Raw genomic sequence first — 25335 nt, 5'->3', positions numbered from 1 at the left:
TGACACCGATCCAGCGATGTGTTTACTTGTAACCAGGGTAAACATCGGGTTACTAAGCGCAGGGCCGCCGTAAAGCAGAGCACAGCTGTGACGTCACCGCTGTTACTGCCGGCGCCGCTGACACATTCAGTGCAGGGAAAGCTCTCTGCAGCAGCGCGTGGACGCCGGGGGACGTGACAGACATCAGAAGGTGAGTATGTAGTGTTTTTTTTTTACTTTTACAATGGTAACCAGGGTAAATTTCGGGTTACTAAGCGCGGCCCTGCACTTACTCACCCGATGTTTACCCTGGTTACCCGGGTGCTGCAGGGGGACTTCGGCATCGTTGAAGACAGTTTCAACGATGCCGAAGTCTTTCCCCTGATCGTTGGTCACTGGAGAGAGCTGTCTGTGTGACAGCTCCCCAGCGACCACACAACGACTTACCAACGATCACGATCGCTGGTCGTGATCGTTGGTAAGTCCCTTAGTGTAACGGTACCTTAAGTGTAAAGCCCCCACAAGTGACCCCATAGTTGTCATCACTGTGTTGTTCATACATCACTGTTGAATGGCTAGGAAAAGCTAAGAATTTTTTACATGAGAAAAACAGATTCAACCAGGATTGTAAAACCTAACACAGAGACTAAAAATGTATCCTACACAGTGAAAAAAATACAGACCATTGTTCACATGAAAAAAAAAATGTGAAACTGGTTTGCCAACTAGTAGCAAAATGTGTAACTAACTAGTCAAGTGCACTGCGCTTACACCAGTTGGCATCTTGGTTGGTCCAGCCGCGACATAGTAAAACACGTCTGAAGTATTGAAGGGTTAGTTCACTGATTCACCTTCTTATGTTGTAGTCCATAATTAGCTACACAAACTGCCTTGACATTGAAAATATGACGAGGCCAGTTAGCGTGTAAATGGGGTGCGAATAATATTAGTTATGAAAATATTTATGTTTTCTGGAAAGCAAATAAATACAAAATTGAAAGTTAAAGGGGCAATGATGGTTAAAAGTCAATGACTCTTCAGGTATCATAAGTGTTTATTTCTTCAGTAGATACTACAAATTACAGCCGTGGACTGATTTCTTCATCCAGGTTTCATCGATAGAGTACCAACCGAAATTCTTTCTCCAACTCAAAGCTTTACATGTTATTGTGCACAATTTCACCAAGTAATCAGATAGAGCATTTTCCTCTTTGATACATTAACATTATGGATAGCCATGTTGCTTATTTTAACGTTCTAAAGTTGTCATCCTTTATCTACAACAAATATTCAGCTCAAAAAATTAATCCATCCAATTTATAGCAGAAATACAAGTAAGGTATCTTTTGGCCAAATGTTCATAAAACAGAGATTTAAAACCGTAGGAGATAAATTCAACATTCATTTTACTATATTATGTACTGACAGACAGGAAACAAATTCTAAGTGGGGTGTAGTTTGTTTCTTTTCTTTTTTTAAATTGGTTTCAGTCATCATATTCGGAAAGTCATACATTTTTCATTACAACATGTTATGAGGGTTTGCTTAGCTTGATTTTTGGTATGAGCTGTGATTTTTATTGGTTTCATTTTGGCGTATTCCATAGAGTTAGCACATCCGCAACGCATCAATGGGAGATGTCTCTAAGGGTTAAAAATCCCATTTACATATCGCGTCATAGAGTAGTTTATTTTTTAGGTCCGGTGAGATTTTTTAATAAACCAGCACACTACATAATACTCAACAATTCATTGGATTGTCTTTATCCATCTCCCTAAATACTGTATATAAATTTTAACCCAAAAACAGACCTTTGTTCTAAAACTCGAAATAGTTTGAAACATTTCAAATTCACTGAAAAAGGTATTTCCTCTATTAAAGCATTACAAAATCTATGTACAATTTAAAGTCATTATATAAAAATAAGGAGAAATTAAAGTGTATATTTTGTCCAAACTTAAAACCGGGAACACCTTTTATTTTTTAAAAGAAATTTATATTGTAGCTTGGTGACTTATATGAAATATTCAAGAAATTTATTTCTCTCCGAATCTATCTCCTCTGTTTCTAACTCATATTGCTTCATTGCAATAAAATATTGAATAAATGGTTCCCCCAAGGATGCTCTGATACATTTGTCTTCTTGTAGTGCAGTCAGTGCATCTTCTAGTTTTAATGGAATAGACCAAGTTTTAAGCTCGGGAAGATCTGTGTTGCTGTTTAGGCTGTCGAAGAAGTTTAGGCCCTTCTTGATCCCATCCAGTCCAGCGGCAACTGTGGCAGCTAGGACTAGGTAAGGGTTTGCCATCGCTGAACATAACTTGTTTTCTACATAAGTTCCGTTCTTGCAGTAGGATTTTACATTGAATGTAGAACCATTATTATTGAATCCCCAGGTAGCAGAAATGTTTTCTTGGGATTCCTTAATATCCTTTGACAAATGTTTTCGGCAAGCAACTCCTGGAGCGACTAAGCAACTAAGTGCTGCAGAATGGAGAAGAAGCCCAGATAACCAGTTTTTACCAATGTCTGAAAGTTCTTGCACATGTTTCCCACTATAAAATAAATTCTTCTTTCCTTGCATGTCCCATAAGCTATGTGATAAGATCCCAGAATTATAGAAACCTACCATATCAGTATAGAAACTTGCTATGCTTCCATGTTTTTTAGCCACTTCTTTGATGGCAGTTTTAAAGGTGAAGGCATTGTCAGCTGCCTGCAACCCATAATCAGGTTGAAATGATATCTCCATCTGTCCAGGTCCAATGGAAGAAGAAAAACTTTCAATGTTTCCACCAATGTAGTACATTCCATCAAACAGCTCTTGAATGAATAACTGGTCATGGTCAGTCAATAAAGTTACTGCAGGAAATGAAACTGTTTTGGCATTTATAATTTCAGCCATACCAAATACACAAAACTCATAGGTGAAAGCAGAATGTAGCAAAAACCCAATTTCCTCAAGCTGATGAAGTAATCGTTTAGCTAAAAATCGTGGAGAGGTGAGAAGCGGATCCCCTAGAAAGGTAAAAGAATCGCAGATCACTCTTGCAGTTTTTTCAGTCCAAGGCAGAATTCGGAAGGTTTCTAACTCTGGTTTCAGAATTATGTCACTTTTGAAATGCATTGAGTTGATGTGGTCTACTTCATTGTCCTTTGGGCTGAGAGTCAATTCAAGATAACTGCGAGGCATATAAATGCCACCAATGGCCCTTTCCTGCAAAATATTAGCAAAACGTTATTCTGTTTATAAAAGTTATGTGTATGCGTACTTTATGGCAGGACCCTCCACCCCGCTCATCTAGAGGCACATATAACTCATGATCCACAGTTTGCACAAGTTGTAATACAAAATCTTTTCTTAACCCATAAACCATTGTGTTCAATTTCATACTAAAATACTAATACTAAAATATTAGCAAATTAATACAAATATTTACCCATGTTAAATTAATACGGCTCCCAATCAGGGACGGACTGATCATCAGACAAATGTGGCAAATGACAAAGGGGTCAGTTCGGTCATGATTTGCTTCAATCGCAACACTTTAGAAGTATGAGTGTCCTCAGGACGCCGATACTGTTAGCGCTGTGCTCCCCCACAGCTGTTATCGGCTTCATGCTCTGACACTTACTCTGGCAGGGGACGTCGATCGGCACGATGTTGTCACTGCATCACACTACATGTATCCACTGAAAGCAAGACAGGATAGAAGAGGGGGCAGAGGCTTTGGCTGGATTAGGAAAGTGTAAGATTTTTTTTGAGACCTACGGGACGCCATTGTATGGCCGCTGTAGGCAAACATAATACAATAATGGGCTGTAGGGGAACATCATACTTTTAAGCAGAGCCATTTTACTATATAGAGGTCTGTGGGAAATAATCATACTATATTGGGGCTGTGGGACACCATCATAATATATGGTGCCTGGGGGACCATCCTACTATATGGAGGACTGTGGAAGAACATCATGCTATATGGAGGCTGTGGAGGACCATCATACTATATGCGGACTGTGAGTGTCCATCATGTTATATGGGGGCTGTGGTGAAATATCATACTTTATGGGGACTGTGGGGGGATACTATGAAAGGGGACAATCTTAGTATGTGGAGGTTTGTGCGTGAACCATCATAGTGTATTGGGGATGTGGGGGACCATCATATTGTATTGGACTGTAGGGACCATTGTACTGTATTGGAGCTATGGGGGAACATGATAATGTGCAGGGTGACTATCATACTGTATTGAGGCTGTGGGGTCATTGTATTGTGAGGGGGCTGTGAGGGAACATCATGCTGTGTGAGGGGACCATCACACTAGATGGGGGTCTATGGGGGGAACCGTATTACTGTATTGGGGTTGTGGAGTACCATCATACTATATTGGGGCTGTGGGTAACCATCATACTGGGCAAGGAGACCATCATACTGTATTGAGACTATGAAGGACCATCATACTGTGTGGGGGGCCATCATATTACATGGAGGAGGGCTGTGGTGGGGCCAGCATACTGTGTGGAGAATCACAATGTATTGGGACTGTGGTGAATATCATACTGTATTGGGGATGTTGTGGGCCATCATACTGTGCACGGGGACCATCATACTATATGAGGGTCTGTGAGGTGGACTATAATACTGGTTTAGGGCTGTGGGGTAACATCATACTGTATTGGGGTTGTGGGGGACAGTCAAACTGTGTGGGGGGATCATCATACTATACTGAGGTCTGTGGTGGGACTATCATACTGTATTGGGGTTGTGGGAGACCATAACACTGTGTGGTTGGTCATCATATTATATGAAGGGCTGTGGGGGGACCATTATACTGTACTGGGACTGTGGGGGAACCATTATACTGTGCAAGGTGGTCATCATACTATCTGGAAGTATGTGGGGCGCCCATCATACGGTATTGGTATTGTGGGTAACATCATGCTGTGGGGGGGGCTGTGGTAACCATCATACTGTGCAGGGGGTCTTGGGTGACCATCATAATCTGTGAGATTTGTGGGGCCATCATGCTGGGTAGGTGGCGGAATGTGAGAACATCATTATGTATGCGGGCTTTTTTGTGGCCTCAAATTCTTTGGGGGCCATGGAAGGGATATCATAGTGGGGTGCAAGTGCCAAAATATATATCTCTCTCCATGTCTTAAAAAAATAGGGAGCCATGTCCTTGTGTTACTACGCTTATGTTCCATAACAGGACTTTTGCTATAAGGCCCTGTGATTTCTATGTACACTCCTGTATTATTACAATAAAGAGGCACTTGCGAGTCATTATTACAAGGAGGCACAATTGGGAATAATTATCATTTTCGTGAAAACACATAAGACATTACTATTATTAATATTATAACTAAGGATGGGATGATTGTATTATTATAAGAAGGTTCAGGGTCATTAAGATAGCAAAAAGGTTAAATGTATTATTATTAAAATTATAAGGAGGCACAGGGGAACACTATTTTATAGGATGCTGTATGACTAAGGAGATGCAAGGGAGAATTATTACTATGGTGAAGTATAGAGGAAGCTTTACTGTGTAGCAGCATATAGGGGACACTGGACAAAATATGAGGGCAATGTTACTATATAATATATAGAAGGGACATTATTACTATCTATGGCATAGAGTTATAGATGAAAAACGGAAGCCTGGGCCAAATGGAATGGAAAACGGAAAATGAATGGCTATGATCATCAAGAACACCACTGATGAGAACCTGTACAGCACACACACATATACAGCTGGTCTAAAACTGATATTATCATTACATGGTCACTGTATGGTGTTAATATCAGTCCTAGTAGAGTGGTTTTGGTTGATGATCAGTATGGCGGTATTATTACTACTGTATATGCTGGTGATATTTGGTTATGGTCTGGTGGTATTTGTTATACTGCAATATTATTAATGCAATGTTATTATTATTATTATTTTATTATTATTAAGTCTTATATAGTGGTATTATTGGAAATATAGGTCTTGTAGTAAATCTTGATTTACAGTGCAGAGTAAAATAAGTACTAGAGACCCCAATCTGGTAATGAAGATTGTGCAGGTATGGGCCCATGTACTTTGAAATGAAAGGGTGAATTTTAGTGTCAGGGCAGAGACAGACTGCCATATTTCTCGTGCGAGAATCGCATCCCACTGCATGGACTGACCTGGCACCTCTCCTGACCTGAGCAAGACGGCGTGATGGATTACTGTGCAGTTATCAAGCTCAGGTCAGGAGAGCCGGCAGCCAGTGCAAGGTTTACAATGCGATTCTCGCACGAGAAATACGGCAGTCTGTCTCTGCCCTTAGTCCGTCTCTCTCCCAATTTCCACTTAAGTAGTAAGTAATTTTTAACTCACATTTTTGTGTCCAATGGACTATTAAAACATTTTTGAGAACTTATTTTTTCTATCATACACTGTATTAAAAAACAACATCAGAGATCTTGCCATTTTCATACTGACCACTGGAGCTATTTAAGAATCATAACGTCAGTCCTTTTAGAAAGAATTTGCAGCAGTTTCCTTATCATCGTAGACAGGATTATAATAACAGCTAAGGCTACATTCACATTTGCGTTGTTGGGCGCAGCGTCGTCGACGCATACCGACGCATCATGCGCCCCTATCTTTAACAGGGGGGGCTCATGGACATGCGCCGGTATGCGTTGTACTGCGTGTTACGACGCATGCGTCAGCGCAGGGGACACTACTTGTAGCATTTTTCCTGCGCCGAAAGTCCCGATCTGTAGGATCTTATGACAATGCATGCGTCGCAAAACGCTGCGTTGTGTACATGCGTTGTTGGTTGAGTCGCGTCACGTCGCCGACGCTGCGCCCAACAACGCAAATGTGAACGTAGCCTAACTCTTCTATATACAGCTGATATCCCAGAATCCACCAATCATAATAGATAATTTCACCGCTTCCCCTAGCTTCACAATAATCTTAGTACATGCTCATTAGACGCTTCTATTTAAGTTATTTAAATGATTAGATCTGAGTCAGTCTATTGCTGCTAATGAACATATGGATTTCCTAAAAGAACAGTAAATAATAGTTTTAAAAAAGCCCAAGAAGCCAGTGTGAAAATTGTAGGAATATTCATTTTCATTTTTAATACATAATGTGATATGAAAACAAATGGCACAAAAAATACATTTAACACAAAATGATTTAAACAATAGGTAATTTCTTGATGAAAAATTATTTTTAAAACGGGAGACTGGAGAATGCCACAGGGCTGAGAGGCGAGGAGCGACATTCATCTGGGAGCCAAGTATAGATCTATTGTTATTTATGCAGCATCCTGGAGCTGTAAATAAGGAGTGGTCCAGCAGGGGACAACCTTATAGATGAAATCTGTCCTAGAGTACTTTACTATGGTATATTAACTCCTTAACGACCTACGACGTACATTTTCATCACAGTTCGCTAAAGTATCTATGAAGTCAACTCAGGAGCTGAGTCTGCTTCATAACAGGCCAATGCTGGCTGGGTGACAGAGCTTGCATCTCTCTGTAATTGCAGCAACTGGAGATAGCTCTGATCACTGCATCTTTACCATTTAAATGTCGCTGTCAATCTCTGACAGCAAAATGGAGGTTAGGTCATTGCAAGTATGCGTTCACCGGCTCCCATCAGCCCCCAATGATCATGCTGGAGGGGTTACCATGGCAGCCAGTGGCCTGCTGCAAGCCATTGTAACTACCATCTTTGTCCTTCTGTTAAGTTAAGAGAACTGCAATTTCACTATTTTACAATTCTGTACAGTGTCACTTTATGTGGTAATAACTCTGGAACGCTTCAACGGATCCCACTGATTCTGAGATTGTTTTTTCATGACATATTGTACTTCATTAAGGTGGTAACAATTGTTCAATATGACTGGCGTTTATTTTTTTAAATGAAACTTGGCAAAAATTTGAAAAATTTTGCAATTTTAAAACTTAATTTTATTACCTTAAATTAGAGAGATATGTCACAAAAATAGTTAGTAAATAACATTTTCCACATATCTACATCAGCACAACTTTCTAAACATTTTTTTTCTTGTTAGGAAGGTATAAGGGTTAAAATTTGACCAGTGAGTTCTCATTTTTCCAACATTTCCCAAACCATTTTTTTTAGGGACCACATCACATTTGAAGTGACTTTGAAGGGCACATTTGAAGTGACACCATTCTATAAACTGCACCCCTCAAGGTGTTCAAAACCAAATTCAGGAAGTTTAATATTTAACTTTTTTAATTTAGACCCACATTTTTTTCATTTTCATAAGGGTAACAAGAAAAAATGGACCCCAAAATTAGTTGTGCAATTTTTCCTAAGCATTCCAAAAGCCCATATATTGGGAAAAAACGACTGTTTGGGTACACAGCAGAGCTTGGAAAGGAAAGAGCGCCATTTGACTTTTTGAATGTAAAATTTGCTGAAATAATTAGTGAACACCATGACGCATTTGAAGAGCCGCCAATGTACCTAAACTGGAAACTCCCCACAAGTGACTCCATTTTGGAAACTAGACCCCTTAAGGAACTTATCTAGATGTATGGTGAGCACCTTGAAACCCCAAGTGCTTCACTGAAGTTTATAACATTGAGACATGAAAATAATAAAAGCACAATTTTCATACAAAAATGTTTTTTAGCCCAAAATGTTACATTTTCATAAGGGTGACATGAGAAATTGTACAATACAATTTGTTGTGGAATTTCTCTTGAGTATGCTAATATGCAATATATGGAGGAAAACTACTGTCTGTGTGCACAGCAGGGCTTGGAAGTGAAGGAACGCCATTTGACTATTTGAATGCAAATTTGGCTGGAATTAAGAGCAAATGCCATGTCATGTTTGGGGAGTCCCTGATGTGCTTATTCAGTGGAATCCCCCACAAGTGACCACATTTTGGAAACTAGACTACTCAATGAATGTATTTAGATGTGTGGTGAGCACCTAGAACCTCCAGGGACTTCACAGAAGTTCATAATGTAGAGGTGTAAAAATAATTTTTTCTACATAAATGTTCTTTGAGCCCCAATTGTTTTATTTTCACAAGGGTAGCATGAGAAAATAGAGCCAAACATTTGTTGTGCAATTTCTCCTGAGTACGCAGATACCCCATATGTGGGGGTAAACAACCTTTGGGGTGCATGGCAGGGCTCAAAAAAGGAGTGACATTTTGGAATGCAGACTTTGATGGACTGGTCTGCGGGTGTCATGTCATATTTGGAGAACCCCTGATGTGCCTAAACAGTTGAAAACTCCCACAAGTGATTCAATTTTGGAAACTAGACTCCTCAAGAAATTTATATAGATATGTGGTAAGCACCTAGAACCCACAGGTGCTTCACAGAATTTTACAACATTAACCCCTTCACCCCCAAGGGTGGTTTGCACGTTAATGACCAGGCCAATTTTTACAATTCTGACCACTGTCCCTTTATGAGGTTATAACTCTGGAACGCTTCAACGGATCTTGGCGATTCTGACATTGTTTTCTCGTGACATATTGTACTTCGTGATAGTGGTAAAAATTCTTCGATATAACTTGCGTTTATTTGTTAAAAAAACGGATATTTGGCGAAAATTTTGAAAATTTCGCAATTTTCCAAATTTGAATTTTTATGTCCTTAAATCACAGACATATGTCACACAAAATACTTAATAAGTAACATTTCCCACATGTCTACTTTACATCAGCACAATTTTGGAACCACATTTTTTTTTTGTTATTGAGTTATAAGGGTTAAAAATTGACCAGCAATTTCTCATTTTTACAACACCATTTTTGTTCAGGGACCACATCTCATTTGAAGTCATTTTGAGGGGTCTATATGACAGAAAATACCCAAGTGTGACACCATTCTAAAAACTGCACCTCTCAAGGTGCTCAAAACCACATTCAAGAAATTTATTAACCCTTCAGGTGTTTCACAGGAATTTTTGGAATGTTTGAAAAAAAGTTAAATGTTCATTTCTATTTACACAAAATTTATTTCAGCTCTAATTTGTTTTATTTTACCAAGGGTAACAGGAGAAAATGGACCCCAAAAGTTGTTGTACAATTTGTCCTGAGTACGCTAATACCCCATATGTGGGGGTAAACCACTGTTTGGGCGCATGGCAGAGCTCGGAAGGAAAGGAGCGCCATTTGACTTTTCAATGCAAAATTGACTGGAATTGACATGGGATGCCATGTTGCGTTTGGAGAGCCCCTGATGTGCCTAAACATTGAAACCCCCCACAACTGACACCATTTTGGAAAGTAGACCCCCTAAGGAACTTATCTAGATGTGTGGTGAGCACTTTGACCCAACAAGTGCTTCACAGAAGTTTATAATGCAGAGCCATAAAAAAAAAAATCATATTTTTTCACAAAAATGATCTTTTCGCCCCCTTTTTTTTATTTTCCCAAGGGTAAGAGAAGAAATTAGACCACAAAAGTTGTTGTGCAATTTGTCCTGAGTACAACGATACCCCATATGTGGGTGTAAACCATTGTTTGGGCGCAGGGCAGAGCTCGGAAGGGAAGGAGCGCCATTTGACTTTTCAATGCAAAATTGACTGGAATTGAGATGGGACGCCATGTTGCGTTTGGAGAGCCCCTGATGTGCCGAAACATTGAAACCCCCCACAAGTGACACCATTTTGGAAAGTAGACCCCTTAAGGAACGTATCTAGATGTGTGTTGAGCACTTTGACCCAACAAGTGCTTCACAGAAGTTTATAATGCAGAGCCGTAAAAATAAAAAATCATATTTGTTCACAAAAATGATCTTTTCGCCCCCATTTTCTTATTTTCCCAAGGGTAAGAAAAGAAATTAGACCACAAAAGTTGTTGTGCAATTTGTCCTGAGTACGACGATACCCCATATGTGGGGGTAAACTACTGTTTGGGCGCATAGCAGAGCTCGGAAGGGAAGGAGCGCTATTTTACTTTTCAATGCAAAATTGACTGGAATTAAGATGGGACGCCATGTTGCGTTTGGAGAGCCCCTGATGTGCCTAAACATTAAAACCCCCCACAAGTGACACCATTTTGGAAAGTAGACCCCATAATGAACTTATCTAGATGTGTTTTGAGAGCTTTGAACCCCCAAGTGTTTCACTACAGTTTATAACGCAGAGCCGTGAAAATAAAAATTCCTCTTTTTTTTCACAGAAATGATTTTTTAGCGCCCAGCTTTGTATTTTTACAAGGGTAACATAATAAATTGGACCCCAAAAGTTGTTGTCTAATTTGTCCTGAGTACGCTGATACCCCATATGTGGGGGGGAAGCACTGTTTGGGCGCATGACAGAGCTCGGAAGGGAAGGAGCGTCATTTGGAATGCAGACTTAAATGGATTGGTCTGCAGGCGTCAAGTTGCATTTGCAGAGCCACTGATGTACCCAAACAGTAGAAACCCCCCACAAGTGACCCCAAATTGGAAACTAGACCTCCCAAAGGACTTATCTAGATGTGTTGTGAGAACTTTGAACCCCCAAGTGTTTCACTACAGTTTATAACGCAGAGCCGTGAAAATAAAAATTCCTCTTTTTTTTCACAGAAATGATTTTTTAGCCCCCAGCTTTGTATTTTTACAAGGGTAACATAATAAATTGGACCCCAAAAGTTGTTGTCCAATTTGTCCTGAGTACGCTGATACCCCATATGTGGGGGGGAAGCACTGTTTGGGCGCATGACAGAGCTCGGAAGGGAAGGAGCGCCATTTGGAATGCAGACTTAAATGGATTGGTCTGCAGGCGTCACGTTGCATTTGCAGAGCCCCTGATGTACCCAAACAGTAGAAACCCCCCACAAGTGACCCCAAATTGGAAACTAGACCTCCCAAAGGACTTATCTAGATGTGTTGTGAGAACTTTGAACCCCCAAGTGTTTCACTACAGTTTATAACGCAGAGCCGTGAAAATAAAAAAAATTATTTTTCACAAAAATGATTTTTTAGCCCCCAGTTTTGTATTTTCACAAGGGTAACAGGATAAATTGGACCCCAAAAGTTGTTGTCCAATTTGTCCTGTGTACCCTGATACCCCATATGTTGGGGTAAACCACTGTTTGGGCGCATGGCAAAGCTCGGAAGGGAAGGAGCGCCGTTTGGAATGCAGACTTAGATGGATTGGTCTGCAGGCGTCACGTTGCATTTGCAGAGCCCCTGATGTACCTAAACAGTAGAAACCCCCCACAAGTGACCCCATATTGGAAATTAGACCCCCCAAGGAACTTATCTAGATGTGCTGTGAAAACTTTGAACCCCCAAGTGTTTCACTACAGTTTACAACGCAGAGCCGTGAAAATAAAAAATCTTTTTTTCCCACAAAACTTATTTTTTAGCCCCCAGTTTTGTATTTTCCCAAGGATAACAGGAGGAATTGGACCCCAAAAGATGTTGTCCAATTTGTCCTGAATACGCCGATACCCCATATGTTGGGGTAAACCCCTGTTTGGGTACACGGGAGAGCTCTGAAGGGAAGGAGCACTGTTTTACTTTTTCAACGCAGAATTGTCTGGAATTGAGATCGGATGCCATGTCCCGTTTGGAGAGCCCCTGATGTGCCTAAACAGTGGAAACCCCCCAATTATAACTGAAACCCTAATCCAAACACACCCCTTACCCTAATCCAAACGGTAACCCTAACCACACCCCTAACCCTGACACACCCCTAACCCTAATCCCAACCCTATTCCCAACCGTAAATGTAATCCAAACCCTAACCCTAACTTTAGCCCCAACCCTAACTGTAGCCTTAACCCTAGCCCTAACCCTAGCCCTAACCCTAGCAATAACCCTAACCCTAGCCCTAACCCTAGCAATAACCCTAGCCCTAACCCTAGCCCTAACCCTAGCAATAACCCTAGCCCTAACCCTAGCCCTAACCCTAGCAATAACGCTAGCCCTAACCCTAGCCCTAACCCTAGCAATAACCCTAACCCTAACCCTAGCCCTAACCCTAGCCCTAACCCTAATGGGAAAATGGAAATAAATACATTTTTTTTATTTTTTTATTTTTCCCTAACTAAGGGGGTGATGAAGGGGGGTTTGATTTACTTTTATAGCGGGTTATTTAGCGGATTTTTATGATTGGCAGCCGTCACACACTGAAAGACGCTTTTTATTGCAAAAAATATTTTTTGCGTTACCACATTTTGAAAGCTATAATTTTTCCATATTTGAGTCCACAGAGTCATGTGAGGTCTTGTTTTTTGCGGGTCGAGTTGGTGTTTTTATTGGTAACATTTTCGGGCACATGACATTTTTTGATCGCTTTTTATTCCGATTTTTGTGAGGCAGAATGATCAAAAACCAGCTATTCATGAATTTCTTTTGGGGGAGGCGTTTATACCGTTCCGCGTTTGGTAAAATTGATAAAGCAGTTTTATTCTTCGGGTCAGTACGATTACAGCGATACCTCATTTATATCATTTTTTTATGTTTTGGCGCTTTTATACGATAAAAGCTATTTTATAGAAAAAATAATTATTTTGGTATCGCTTTATTCTCAGGACTATAACTTTTTTATTTTTTTGCTGATGATGCTGTATGGCGGCTCGTTTTTTGCGGGACAAGATGACGTTTTCAGCGGTACCATGGTTATTTATATCTGTCTTTTTGATCGCCTGTTATTCTACTTTTTGTTCGGCGGTATGGTAATAAAGCGTTGATTTTTGCCTCGTTTTTTTTTTCTTTTCTCACGGTGTTTACTGAAGGGGTTAACTAGTAGGACAGTTTTATAGGTTGGGTCGTTACGGACGCGGCGATACTAAATATGTGTACTTTTATTGTTTTTTTTTATTTAGATAAAGAAATGTATTTATGGGAATAATATTTTTTTTTTCTTTATTTAGGAATTTATTTTTTATTTATTTTTTTACACATGTGGAAATTTTTTTAAAAAACTTTTTTACTTTGTCCCAGGGGGGGACATTACAGATCGGTGATCTGACAGTGTGCACAGCACTCTGTCAGATCGGCGATCTGCTGTGCAGGGCTGCAGGCTTACCAGCGCCTGCTCTGAGCAGGCACTCGGTAAGCCACCTCCCTCCCTGCAGGACCCGGATGCCGCGGCCATCTTGAATCCGGGACCTGCGGCGAGGAGGGAGGTAGGAGACCCTCGGAGCAACGCGATCACATCGCGTTGCTGCGGGGGTCTCAGGGAAGCCCGCAGGGAGCCCCCTCCCTGCGCGATGCTTCCCTATACCGCCGGTACACCGCGATCATGTTTGGTCCGTGACCGCTCCTGGCACATAGTGCCGGATGTCAGCTGCGATATGCAGCTGACACCCGGCCGCGATCGGCCGCGCTCCCCCCGTGAGCGCGGCCGATCGCGTATGACGTACTATCCCGTCGGTGGTCATACGGGCCTACCCCACCTCGACGGGATAGTACGTCAGATGTCAGAAAGGGGTTAATCTATGAAAATTAAAAATATATATTTTTCCCACAAAAATGTTTTTTTAACCCCAATTTTTTCATTTTCACAAGGATATCAAGAGAAAATGGACCCCAAAATTGGTTGTGCAATTTCTCTTCAGTACGCCAATACCCCATATGTGGTCTTAAACAACTTTTAAGGCACAGTGCAAAGCTCAGAAGGGAAGAAGCGCCATATTGGAGTTCAGATTGTGTTGGACTGGTTTGAGGGTGCCATATCACAATGACAGAGCTCCTGAGGTGCCAGGACAGCAGAACCCCACATAAGAGACCCCATTTTAAAAACTACACCTCTTAATGAATTCATCTAGGGGTGTAGTGATCATATTGATACCACAGGTTGGTCACTGAATTTTATACCATTGGGCAGTAAAGAAAAAATAATTACATTTTTACCAACAAAATTTTGTTTTAGCTCCAGATTTTACATTTTCACACTGGGAAATGGGTAAAAATGGTGCCAAAATTTGTCCCACGTTTTCTGCTGAATGTAGAAATATCATATATGTAGCTGTACAGTACTGCTTAGCCATACAGCGAGACTTGGGAGGGACAAAGCACTATTTGCCTTCTGGAGCGCTGATTTTCCAAGAATATTTTGAGGACTCCATATACAGAGCCTCTAAGTGCTAGAAGAGCAGAATACCCCTTCAACTGAGCCCATTTTGGAAATTATACCCCTTTGGAAATTGGAATGTCTTTGTACTACCAGTAATATAGAAGCTACCTATATTTCCACTGACTGGTGATGGACGGGACCACATTTATCCTGTGCTCTACGCTGAGCACTTACATAGGAGTTTCCATCTAAATCTCCCAGTGAAATTCAGTTGAAACCCTGATGAATCCATTCCCTATGATGAGGCACCAGAGTTACGATGGACTTCGTTTGACCTCTGTTCACCGGTATCCTTCTTATCAGAAGTGCCCAAAACTGTGTCTGACGGCACTTTTATGTGTACATCATAGGCCAGATGGCATTCACAGTGTCTCCATCTGCCTCATTATAGGGAATCTTCAGCACAGAGAGCAGGATAAGGACTCCTGGCAGTGAGTGCCGGGGGTCACCTGTCAGAATCAGCTGACACCTGGCCGCATTTGTGCTCCAAGATGTACGTCCATACGTCCAAGGTCGTGAAGTGGTTAAATTACTCTATTTTTCCCCTTTAGAAATAAATAAATTTAAACTAAAAAAGATAAGCATATTTGGTATAGCTGTGTCCAAAAAAATGTAATCTATCAACAAATTGCAAATCTGCAAAAATCTGCCCTCATCATCTCCCGCCTGGACTACTGCAACCTCCTGTTCTGTGGCCTCCCCTCTAACACTCTCGCAGCCCTCCAATCTATTCTAAACTCTGCTGCCCGACTAATCCACCTGTCCCCCCTCCGCTATTCCCCAACCTCTCCCCTCTGTCAATCCCTGCACTGGCTCCCCATTACCCAAAGACTCTAGTTCAAAACCCTAACCATGACATACAAAGCCATCCACAGCCTGTCTCCACCATACATCTGTGACCTCGTCTCCCGGTACTTACCTGCACGCAACCCTGTGCCCCTAACAGATGCGGGTGTAATCGCAATCCACCAGCGGCTGTTAACATTTTAAATGTTATCAATATCTGAAAGCGGCATTTAACATGAACACACCAGAAGCAGCTCACAAACCCCACCCATCATTGTCCCTGTCACAAGACCGCCAGACACTGATGGGTTGGCATGACAACCGGGGGTCTGCAGGAGAGCCCCGTGGATGTCTTTGCAGATCTGTTATGAGCTCCGTCCCGTGGTCAGCGTTCATAAGCAGATGATCATTTCTGCTACACAAAGCAGGGCTGGAGCCCTGCTATATGTAACACAAGTGATCAGAAGATTGCAGCTTCAAGTCTCCTATGAAGACTACTGAAGCAAGTACAAAGTAAAAAAAATGTTTAAAAAGTTAAAATCACCCCCCCCCATTTGCCCCAAAATAAAAAAATAGACTTACTTAGTATTGCTGTGTTCAGAAATGCCTGATCTATCAAAAAATAAAAATTATTAATATGGTCGGTGAGCAGCGTAATGAGAAAAAAAATCAAAACGCCAGAATTACGGGTATTTTTGGTCGTCACAAAATTGCAATAAAATGCAATATCAGGTGATCAAATGATTATATCTTCCCCAAAATGGTACAGATAAAAATGTCAGCTCAACGCACAAAAAATAAGCCTTTATCCAGCCCCAAATCCTGAAAAATGGAGATGCTACAGGTCTCGGAAAATGGTGACCTTTTTGTTTCCTTTGCAAACTTTGGACTTTGGATTTTTTCTTCACCACTTAAATAAAAAACACCCTATATATGTTTGGTGTCTATGAACTCATTATGACTTGGAGAATCATAATGGCAGGTCAGGTTTACACATTGAGTGAACATAGTAAAAACAAAATTAATAATTGTGTGATTGCCATTGTTTTTGCAATTTCAAATCACTTGGATTTTTTTTCCTGTTTTACAGTACACTATATGGTAAAACCAATGGTGTCATTGAAAAGTACAACTCGTCCCGCAAAAAACAAGCCCTCACATGGCCATATTGATGCGAAAACTAAAAAAGTTATGGCTATGGTAAAAAGGGAAGCAAAAAAAGAAAAGCAAAAACAAAAAAATCCCAAGGTGGTCAAGTAGTTAAAATAAAGGTAAAGTATACAACCCCGTTAAGGGGTTAAGGCATCAACCTCAAAAACTAGAATTCTACACGCAAAATAAAATAATGTCATACTTATATTTTTTTGCAGTGTGGATTATTCTATAACAATAACATACGCAAAATAAAGATTTTCTGTGATACACATTCAGCCAAATAGTTTCCCCATAGGAACAGAACAACCTTAAAAAATAAAGGACAAAGCTATGAGTTCTCCTGTTTCTCTGTGGTCTTCACATAACACAAGGTAGAAACATAGTAGTCACAGAGGAGCTTCCTTGCTGGCGTATCCAAAAAATGGAATGGCATGGCCCAAGTTCACCTTTTTTGTCAAATAAACCCCAGGATAGTTGAAGTAACTTCTTAGTGTGAGTGTTCCATATTGAGAAGAGTGTGGTGGGGCAGAGATGAGAACAACCTGTCTATGTCCAATGGCCTGAGGTGGATGGATTACAAAAATCAATCTGGCTGTATCTTGAACTTTAAGGAGACAGTCAATTAGGGCTTCTACTCACTTGCATGAGACTCGGATGAGTCTCACACGGCAATACCCTGGCACTGCACCTGGCACAGAGGAGCGGAGTGTGTGGCTGCATGTATTCCTATGCGGCCACACGCTACGATCTGAGTGCCGGCAGCAGAGCTGGGTTTTAACATGCGAGACTCACCCGAGTTGCTCGCAAGTGAGTAGGAGCCCTTAATGGAAGTTACGGAAATGCCATGGCACAGTGAGAAGCTATTCAGATCTCAGCCATTAATGGTTGACAAGGGAAAAAAACATTAATATCTGAACTTAGGCGAATCACTAATAGAGGACATGAATACTGGTCTTACTTGGAAAAAACGTGCAGGAATTGTTTTAGACCTGGACACTCCATGCAAATCGGCAGCTTCAAATCTCACAAATCGTACATCTTCTCTAGCAATCTGCTGTTTAATCTGTTCAACAGAAGAAACTAACTGAAGAGGATTTTGGCTCCCACTGGAAGCTGAATACACGTGTTTACTACCGGAAGGACTGCTTTCTGAAATAAAAGCAAGAATAATATTATACAATGCATGAAGAACATGTCCTATACAGTACATGTGGTCTGTAAAGGCCGAAACAGGGTGTCATCGGATGTTCTTCTGATTACACACTATTCCAGGCATTTGACCACTGCAGACAAACACTTACTTAGTAGTCAGGTGACAACAAGACATCATTGCTTTCTGTTCTGGCACAGACTAAGATTTCAATATTTTTAAACTATTTAATTACTAGCTAATTAAAATTGGATGAAGGGTTTAGGAGTTTCAGCTCCTTAACATGTGCCACCCTGTTTTTAAAGGGACCAAAAGTAATTGGACAATTGACTCCAAGGCTATTTCAGGACAGGTGTGGGCAATTCCTTCGTTATGTCATTCTCAATTAAGCAGATAAAAGGCCTGGAGTTGATTTGAGGTGTGGTGCTTGCATTTGGAAGGTTTTGCTGTGAAGTAAACATGCGGTCAAAGGAGCTCTCCATGCAGGTGAAACAAGCCATCCTTAAGCTGCGAAAACAGAAAAAACCCATCCGAGAAATTGCTACAATATTAGGAGTGGCAAAATCTACAGTTTGGTACATCCTGAGAAAGAAAGCACTGGTGAACTAATCAATGCAAAAAGACCTGGGCGCCCACCGAAGACAACAGTGGTGGATGATCGCAGAATAATCTCCATGGTGAAGAGAAACCCCTTCACAACAGCCAACCAAGTGAACAACACTCTCCAGGAGGTAGGCGTATCAATATCCAAATCTACCATAAAGAGAAGACTGCATGAAAGTAAATAGAGGGTTCACTGCACGGTGCAAGCCACTCATAAGCATCAAGAATAAAAAGGCTAGACTGGACTTTGCTAAAAAACATCTAAAAAAGCCAGCACAGTTCTGGAAGAACATTCTTTGGACAGATGAAACCAAGATCAACCTCTACCAGAATGATGGAAAGAGAAAAGTATGGCGAAGGCGTGGTACAGCTCATGATTCAAAGCATACCATATCATCTGTAAAACACAGCGGAGGCAGTGTGATGGCTTGGGCATGCATGGCTGCCAGTGGCACTGGGTCACTAGTGTTCATTGATGAAGTGACACAGGACAGAAGCAGCCGAATGAATTCTGAGGTATTCAGAGCCATACTGTGTGCTCAGATCCAGCCAAATGCAGCCAAACTGATTGGTCGTCGTTTCATACTACAGATGGACAATGACCCAAAACATAAAGCCAAAGCAACCCAGGAGTTTATTAAAGCAAAGAAGTGGAATATTCTTGAAGGCCAAGTCAGTCACCTGATCTCAACCCAATTGAGCATGCATTTCACTTGTTAAAGACTAAACTTCAGACAGAAAGGCCCACAAACAAACAGCAACTGAAAACCACCGCAGTGAAGGCCTGGCAGAGCATCAAAAAGAAGGAAACACAGCGTCTGGTGATGTCCATGAGATCAAGACTTCAGGCAGTCATTGCCAACAAAGGGTTTTCAACCAAGTACTGGAAATGAACATTTTATTTAAAATTATTTAATCTGTCTAATTACAGTACTTCTTGTCCCTTTAAAAACAGGGTGGCACATGTTAAGGAGCTGAAACTCCTAAACCCTTCATCCAATTTTAATGTGGATACCCTCAAATGAAAGATGAAAGTTTGAACTTCAACTGCATCTGAATTGTTTTACTTAAAACTCATTGTGGTAATGTCTATAACCAAAATTAGAAAAATGTTTTCTCTGTCCAAATATATATAGACTTAACTGTACTTACAGTTACATGTGGACACGGTTCTCTTACAGATTCTCTCAATAAAGCTGGGACAGGAGTTTTTCACTGAACGTTGAGAGAATTAAGAACAGCAGCTAGTTCACACTTGACTGAAATATGCAAATTGCATATGAGTGATGAAATGACAGCTACTCAAACCGTTTAGGCTGTGCATAGGCTAAAGTGTTAACCCCTTTACCCCCAAGGGTGGTTTGCACGTTAATGACCGGGCCAATTTTTACAATTCTGACCACTGTCCCTTTATGAGGTTATAACTCTGGAACGCTTCAATGGATCCCGGTGATTCTGACAATGTTTTCTTGTGACATATTGTACTTCATGATAGTGGTAACAATTCTTTGATATTAACTGCGTTTATTTGTGAAAAAAATGGAAATTTGGCAAAAATTTAGAAAATTTCGCAATTTTCCAACTTTGAATTTTTATACAATTAAATCACAGAGATATGTCACACAAAATACTTAATAAGTAACATTTCCCACATGTCTACTTTACATCAGCACAATTTTGGAACCAAAATTTTTTTTTGTTAGGGAGTTATAAGGGTTAAAAGTTGACCAGCAATTTCTCATTTTTACAACACCATTTTTTTTTAGGGACCACATCTCATTTGAAGTCATTTTGAAGGGTCTATATGATAGAAAATACCCAAGTGTGACACCATTCTAAAACCTGCATCCCTCAAGGTGCACAAAACCACATTCAAGAAGCTTATTAACCCTTCAGGTGTTTCACAGGAATTTTTGGAATGTTTAAATAAAAATGAACATTTAACTTTTTTTACACAAAAAATTTACATCAGCTCCAATTTGTTTTATTTTACCAAGGGTATCAGGAGAAAATGGACCGCAAAGGTGGTTGTACAATTTGTCCTAAGTATGACGATACCCCATATGTGGGGGTAAACCACTGTTTGGGCGCATGGCAGAGCTCGGAAGCGAAGGAGCGCCATTTGACTTTTCAATGCAAAATTGACTGGAATTGAGATGGGACGCCATGTTGCGTTTGGAGAGCCCCTGATGTGCCTAAACATTGAAACCCCCACAAATGACACCATTTTGGAAAGTAGACCCCCTAAGGAACTTATCTAGATGTGTGGTGAGCACTTTGACCCATTAAGTGATTCACAGAAGTTTATAATGCAGAGCCGTAAAAATAAAAAATCATATTTTTTCACAAAAATGATCTTTTCGCCCCCAATTTTTTATTTTCCCGAGGGTAAGAGAAGAAATTGGACCCCAAAAGTTGTTGTCCAAATTGTTCTGAATATGCTGATATCTCATATGTGGGGGTAAACCACTGTTTGGGCGCATGGCAGAGCTCGGAAGGGAAGGAGCGCCATTTGACTTTTCAATGCAAAATTGACTGGAATTGAGATGGGACGCCATGTTGCGTTTGGAGAGCCCCTGAGGTGCCTAAATATTGAAACCCCCACAAGTGACACCATTTTGGAAAGTAGACCCCCTAAGTAACTCATCTAAATGTGTTGTGAGAGCTTTGAACCCCCAAGTGTTTCACTACAGTTTATAACGCACAGTCGTGAAAATAAAAATTCTTTTTTTTCCCACATAAATTATTTTTTAGCCCCCAGTTTTGTATTTTCCCAAGGGTAACAGGAGAAATTGGACCCCAAAAGTTGTTGTCCAATTTGTCCTGAGTACGCTGATACCCCATATGTGGGGGGGAACCACCATTTGGGCGCATGGGACAGCTCGGAAGGGAAGGAGCGCCATTTGGAATGCAGACTTAGATGGAATGGTCTGCAGGCGTCACATTGCGTTTGCAGAGCCCCTAATGTACCTAAACTGTAGAAACCCCCCACAAGTGACCTCATATTGGAAACTAGACACCCCAAGGAACTTATCTAGATGTGTTGTGAGAACTTTGAACCCCCAAGTGTTTCACTACAGTTTATAATGCAGAGCCGTGAAAATAAAAAATCTTTTTTTTCCACAAAAATTATTTTTTAGCCCCCAGTTTTGTATTTTCCCAAGGGTAACAGGAGAAATTGGACCCCAAAAGTTGTTGTCCAATGTGTCCTGAGCACGCTGATACCCCATATGTTGGGGTAAACCCCTGTTTGGGCGCACGGGAGAGCTTGGAAGGGAAGGAGCATTGTTTTACTTTTTCAACGCAGAATTGGCTGGAATTGAGATCGGACGCCATGTCGCGTTTGGAGAGCACCTGATGTGCCTAAACAGTGGAATCCCCCAAATTATAACTGAAACCCTAATTCAAACACACCCCTAACCCTAATCTCAACGGTAAGCCTAATCACACCTCTAACCCTGACACACCCCTAACCCTAACCCTAACCTTATTCCCAACCGTAAATGTAATCCAAACCCTAACCCTAACTTTAGCCCCAACCCTAACTTTAGCGCCAACCCTAACCGTAGCCCTAACCCTAGCCCTAGCCCTAACCCTAGTCCTAACCCTAGCCCTAACCCTAACCCTAATGGGAAAATAGAAATAAATACATTTTTTAAATTTTTTAAATTTTCCCTATTTAAGGGGGTGATGAAGGGGGTTTTATTTACTATTTATATCGGGTTTTCTAGCGGATTTTTGATTGGCAGCCGTCACACACTAAAAGACGCTTTTTATTGCAAAAAATGTTTTTTGCGTTACCACATTTTGAGAGCTATAATTTTTCCTTTTTTGGTCCACAGAGTCATGTTAGGTCTTGTTTTTTGCAGAACGAGTTGACGTTTTTATTGGTAACATTTTCGGACACGTGACATTTTTTGATCGCTTTTTATTCTGATTTTTGTGAGGCAGAATGACAAAAAAAAAAAGCTATTCATGAATTTCTTTTGGGTTGGGCATTTATACCATTCCGCGTTTGGTAAAATGGATAAAGCAGTTTTATTCTTCGAGTCAGTAAGGTTACAGCGATACCTCATTTATATAATTTTTTAATGTTTTGACGCTTTTATACGATAAAAACTATTTTATAGAAAAAATAATTATTTTTGCATCGCTTTATTCTGAGGACTATAACTTTTTCATTTTTTCGCTGATGATGCTGTATGGCGGCTCGTTTTTTGCAGGACAAGATGACGTTTTCAGCGGTACCATGGATATTTATTTCCGTCTTTTTGATCGTGTGCTATTCCACTTTTTGTTCGCCGGTATGATAATAAAGCATTGTTTTTTGCCTCGTTTTTTTTTTTTTTACGGTGTTCACTGAAGGGGTTAACTAGTGAGACAGTTTTATAGGTCGGGTCGTTACGGAAGCGGCGATCCTAAATATGTGTGTACTTTTATTGTTTTTTTTAATTTACATAAAGGAATGTATTTATTGGAACAATATTTTTTTATTATTATTTATTTAGGAATTTTTTTAAATTTTTTCTTACACATGTAAATTTTTTTTTTTTTACATTTTTACTTTGCCCCGGGGGGGCATAACAGTAAAGTGACAGATCGCTGATCTGACACTTTGCTGTGCACTTTGTCAGATCGGCGATCTGACATGCACAGCAGGGAGGCTTCCCGGCGCCTGCTCTGAGCAGGCGCTGTGAAGCCACCTCCCTGCAGGACCCGGATGCAGCCCCGCGGCCATTTTGGATCCGGGGCTTGCAGGGAGGAGACTCTCGGTACAAGGTGAGCACATCGCCTTGTACCGATCGTCTCAGGGAAGCATGCAGGGAGCCCCCTCCCTGCGTGATGCTTCCCTATACCGCCGGAACACTGCGAACATGTTTGATCGCAGTGTGCCGGGGGTTAATGTGCCGGGGGCGGTCCGTGACCACTCCTGGCACATAGTGCCGGATGTCAGCTGCGATAGTCAGCTGACACCTGGCCGCGATCGGCCACGCTCCCCCCCCCCCCGTGAGAGCAGCTGATCGCGCTGGACGTACTATTCCATCCTTGGGAAGTACGGCCCACCCCACATGGATGAAATAGTACGTCCAATGGCAGAAAGGGGTTAAACTGATTTTTTTGCGCTTAGTGCAGAAAACCTAGGTGCAGCTCTATCTACTGTTTAGTCTGCTTGATCTCTGGCTTTCCTGTGACTATGTTTCAGGATTATACCTTGGTTAGATTCCATCTACCTCCCTTAATGTTTATGAACCCCAGGTTTTTACTGATCTGACTAATGTCTCATTACCAGAGCTAAAAAAAAATGGGTCTACTCCAGATGTCTGTACCTGAACATTCCCTCCAGTAAATTCAAGATTTTTGCACAGAAAATAAAGGATGAAAATCAGTGAGTCTATTCGACCCCACCATCCAAATGTACCCAGTTCAAACCAGATTGAGGCTTTGTCCAGTCTACTGACAAAACCTACCAATACACTTACTATAACAATTGTTTTGTTCTGATTTCATACACAAAATACTGACATGCAAAACAAGGCAAATATTTTTATTGCATGAGAATTTGAATGTGGATTTTACCATGGTGCTGATAGTTTTGAAATTGTCTTTCAACCTTTAATCTGCATGAAGTACTAAATCATTTTAACCAGTAGTAACTAGGGTTGAGCGACTTTTATTTTTATAGGATCGGGTCGGGTTTCACGAAACCCGACTTTCTCAAAAGTCGGGTCGAGTGAAATCGGCCGATCCTATAAAAAAGTCGGGGTCGGGGTCGGCCGAAACGCGAAACCCAATACAGTGCAATGGGATACTATGGTTCCCAGGGTCTGAAGGAGAGGAAACTCTCCTTCAGGCCCTGGAATCCATATTTAAGTGTAAAATAAAGAATTAAAATAAAAAATATTGATATACTCACCCTCTGACGAGCCCTGGTAGTAATCGGCATCTTCCGTTCCTAAGAATGAGCGCGTTCAGGGCCTTAGATGACGTCACGGCTTTGTGATTGGTCGCGGCGGCCCACGTGACCGCTCAGCGACCAATCACAAGCCGTGACATAATTCTCTCAGGTCTTGAATTCCTCATTCTAGGAATTTAGGCCATGAGAATTACGTCACGGCTTGTGATTGGTCGCTGAGCGGTCACGTGGGCCGCCGCGACCAATCACAAAGCAGTGACGTCATCTAAGGCCCTGAACACGCTCATTCTTAAGAAGGAAGGCTGCCGGAAAGAAGCAGGGCACGTACGAGGGTGAGTATATACCTAATAGGAATATACTCACCCTCGGCTTCTTTCCGGCAGCCTTTCTTCTTAAGAATGAGCGCGTTCAGGGCCTTAGATGACGTCACGGCTTTGTGATTGGTCGCGGCGGCCCACGTGACCGCTCAGCGACCAATCACAAGCCGTGACGTAATTCTCATGGCCTAAATTCCTAGAATGAGGAATTTAGGACCTGAGAGAATTACGTCACGGCTTGTGATTGGTCGCTGAGCGGTCACGTGGGCCGCCGCGACCAATCACAAAGCCGTGACGTCTTCTAAGGCCCTGAACGCGCTCATTCTTAGGAACGGAAGATGCCGATTACTACCAGGGCTCGTCGGA

General features: G+C 41.3%; 1 protein-coding gene across 8 annotated transcripts in view; it reads right to left on the bottom strand.

Moving 5' to 3' along the window:
- Window positions 1-930: 930 nt before the first annotated feature.
- Window positions 931-25335, bottom strand: part of LGSN (lengsin, lens protein with glutamine synthetase domain) — a 70851-nt gene continuing 46446 nt past the window's right edge. For 4 of the 8 annotated variants that reach the window (XM_077289978.1, XM_077289977.1, XM_077289979.1 and 1 more), the window contains 2 exons: window positions 17944-18134; window positions 931-3196 (listed from right to left, as the gene is read on the bottom strand). In XM_077289978.1, coding sequence (XP_077146093.1) covers window positions 1994-3196; window positions 17944-18134 — 1394 coding nt within the window. In that variant the 3' untranslated portion in view covers window positions 931-1993. The remainder of the gene's footprint in view (window positions 3197-17943; window positions 18135-25335) is intronic. The other 4 variants (XM_077289982.1, XM_077289980.1, XM_077289983.1 and 1 more) reach the window with 1 other exon arrangement.

This window comes from Ranitomeya variabilis, chromosome 2 (genome assembly GCF_051348905.1).
Source record: "Ranitomeya variabilis isolate aRanVar5 chromosome 2, aRanVar5.hap1, whole genome shotgun sequence".
Classification (NCBI taxonomy): Eukaryota; Metazoa; Chordata; class Amphibia; order Anura; family Dendrobatidae; genus Ranitomeya; species Ranitomeya variabilis.
This window is presented reverse-complemented; position numbering and strand designations above follow the sequence as displayed.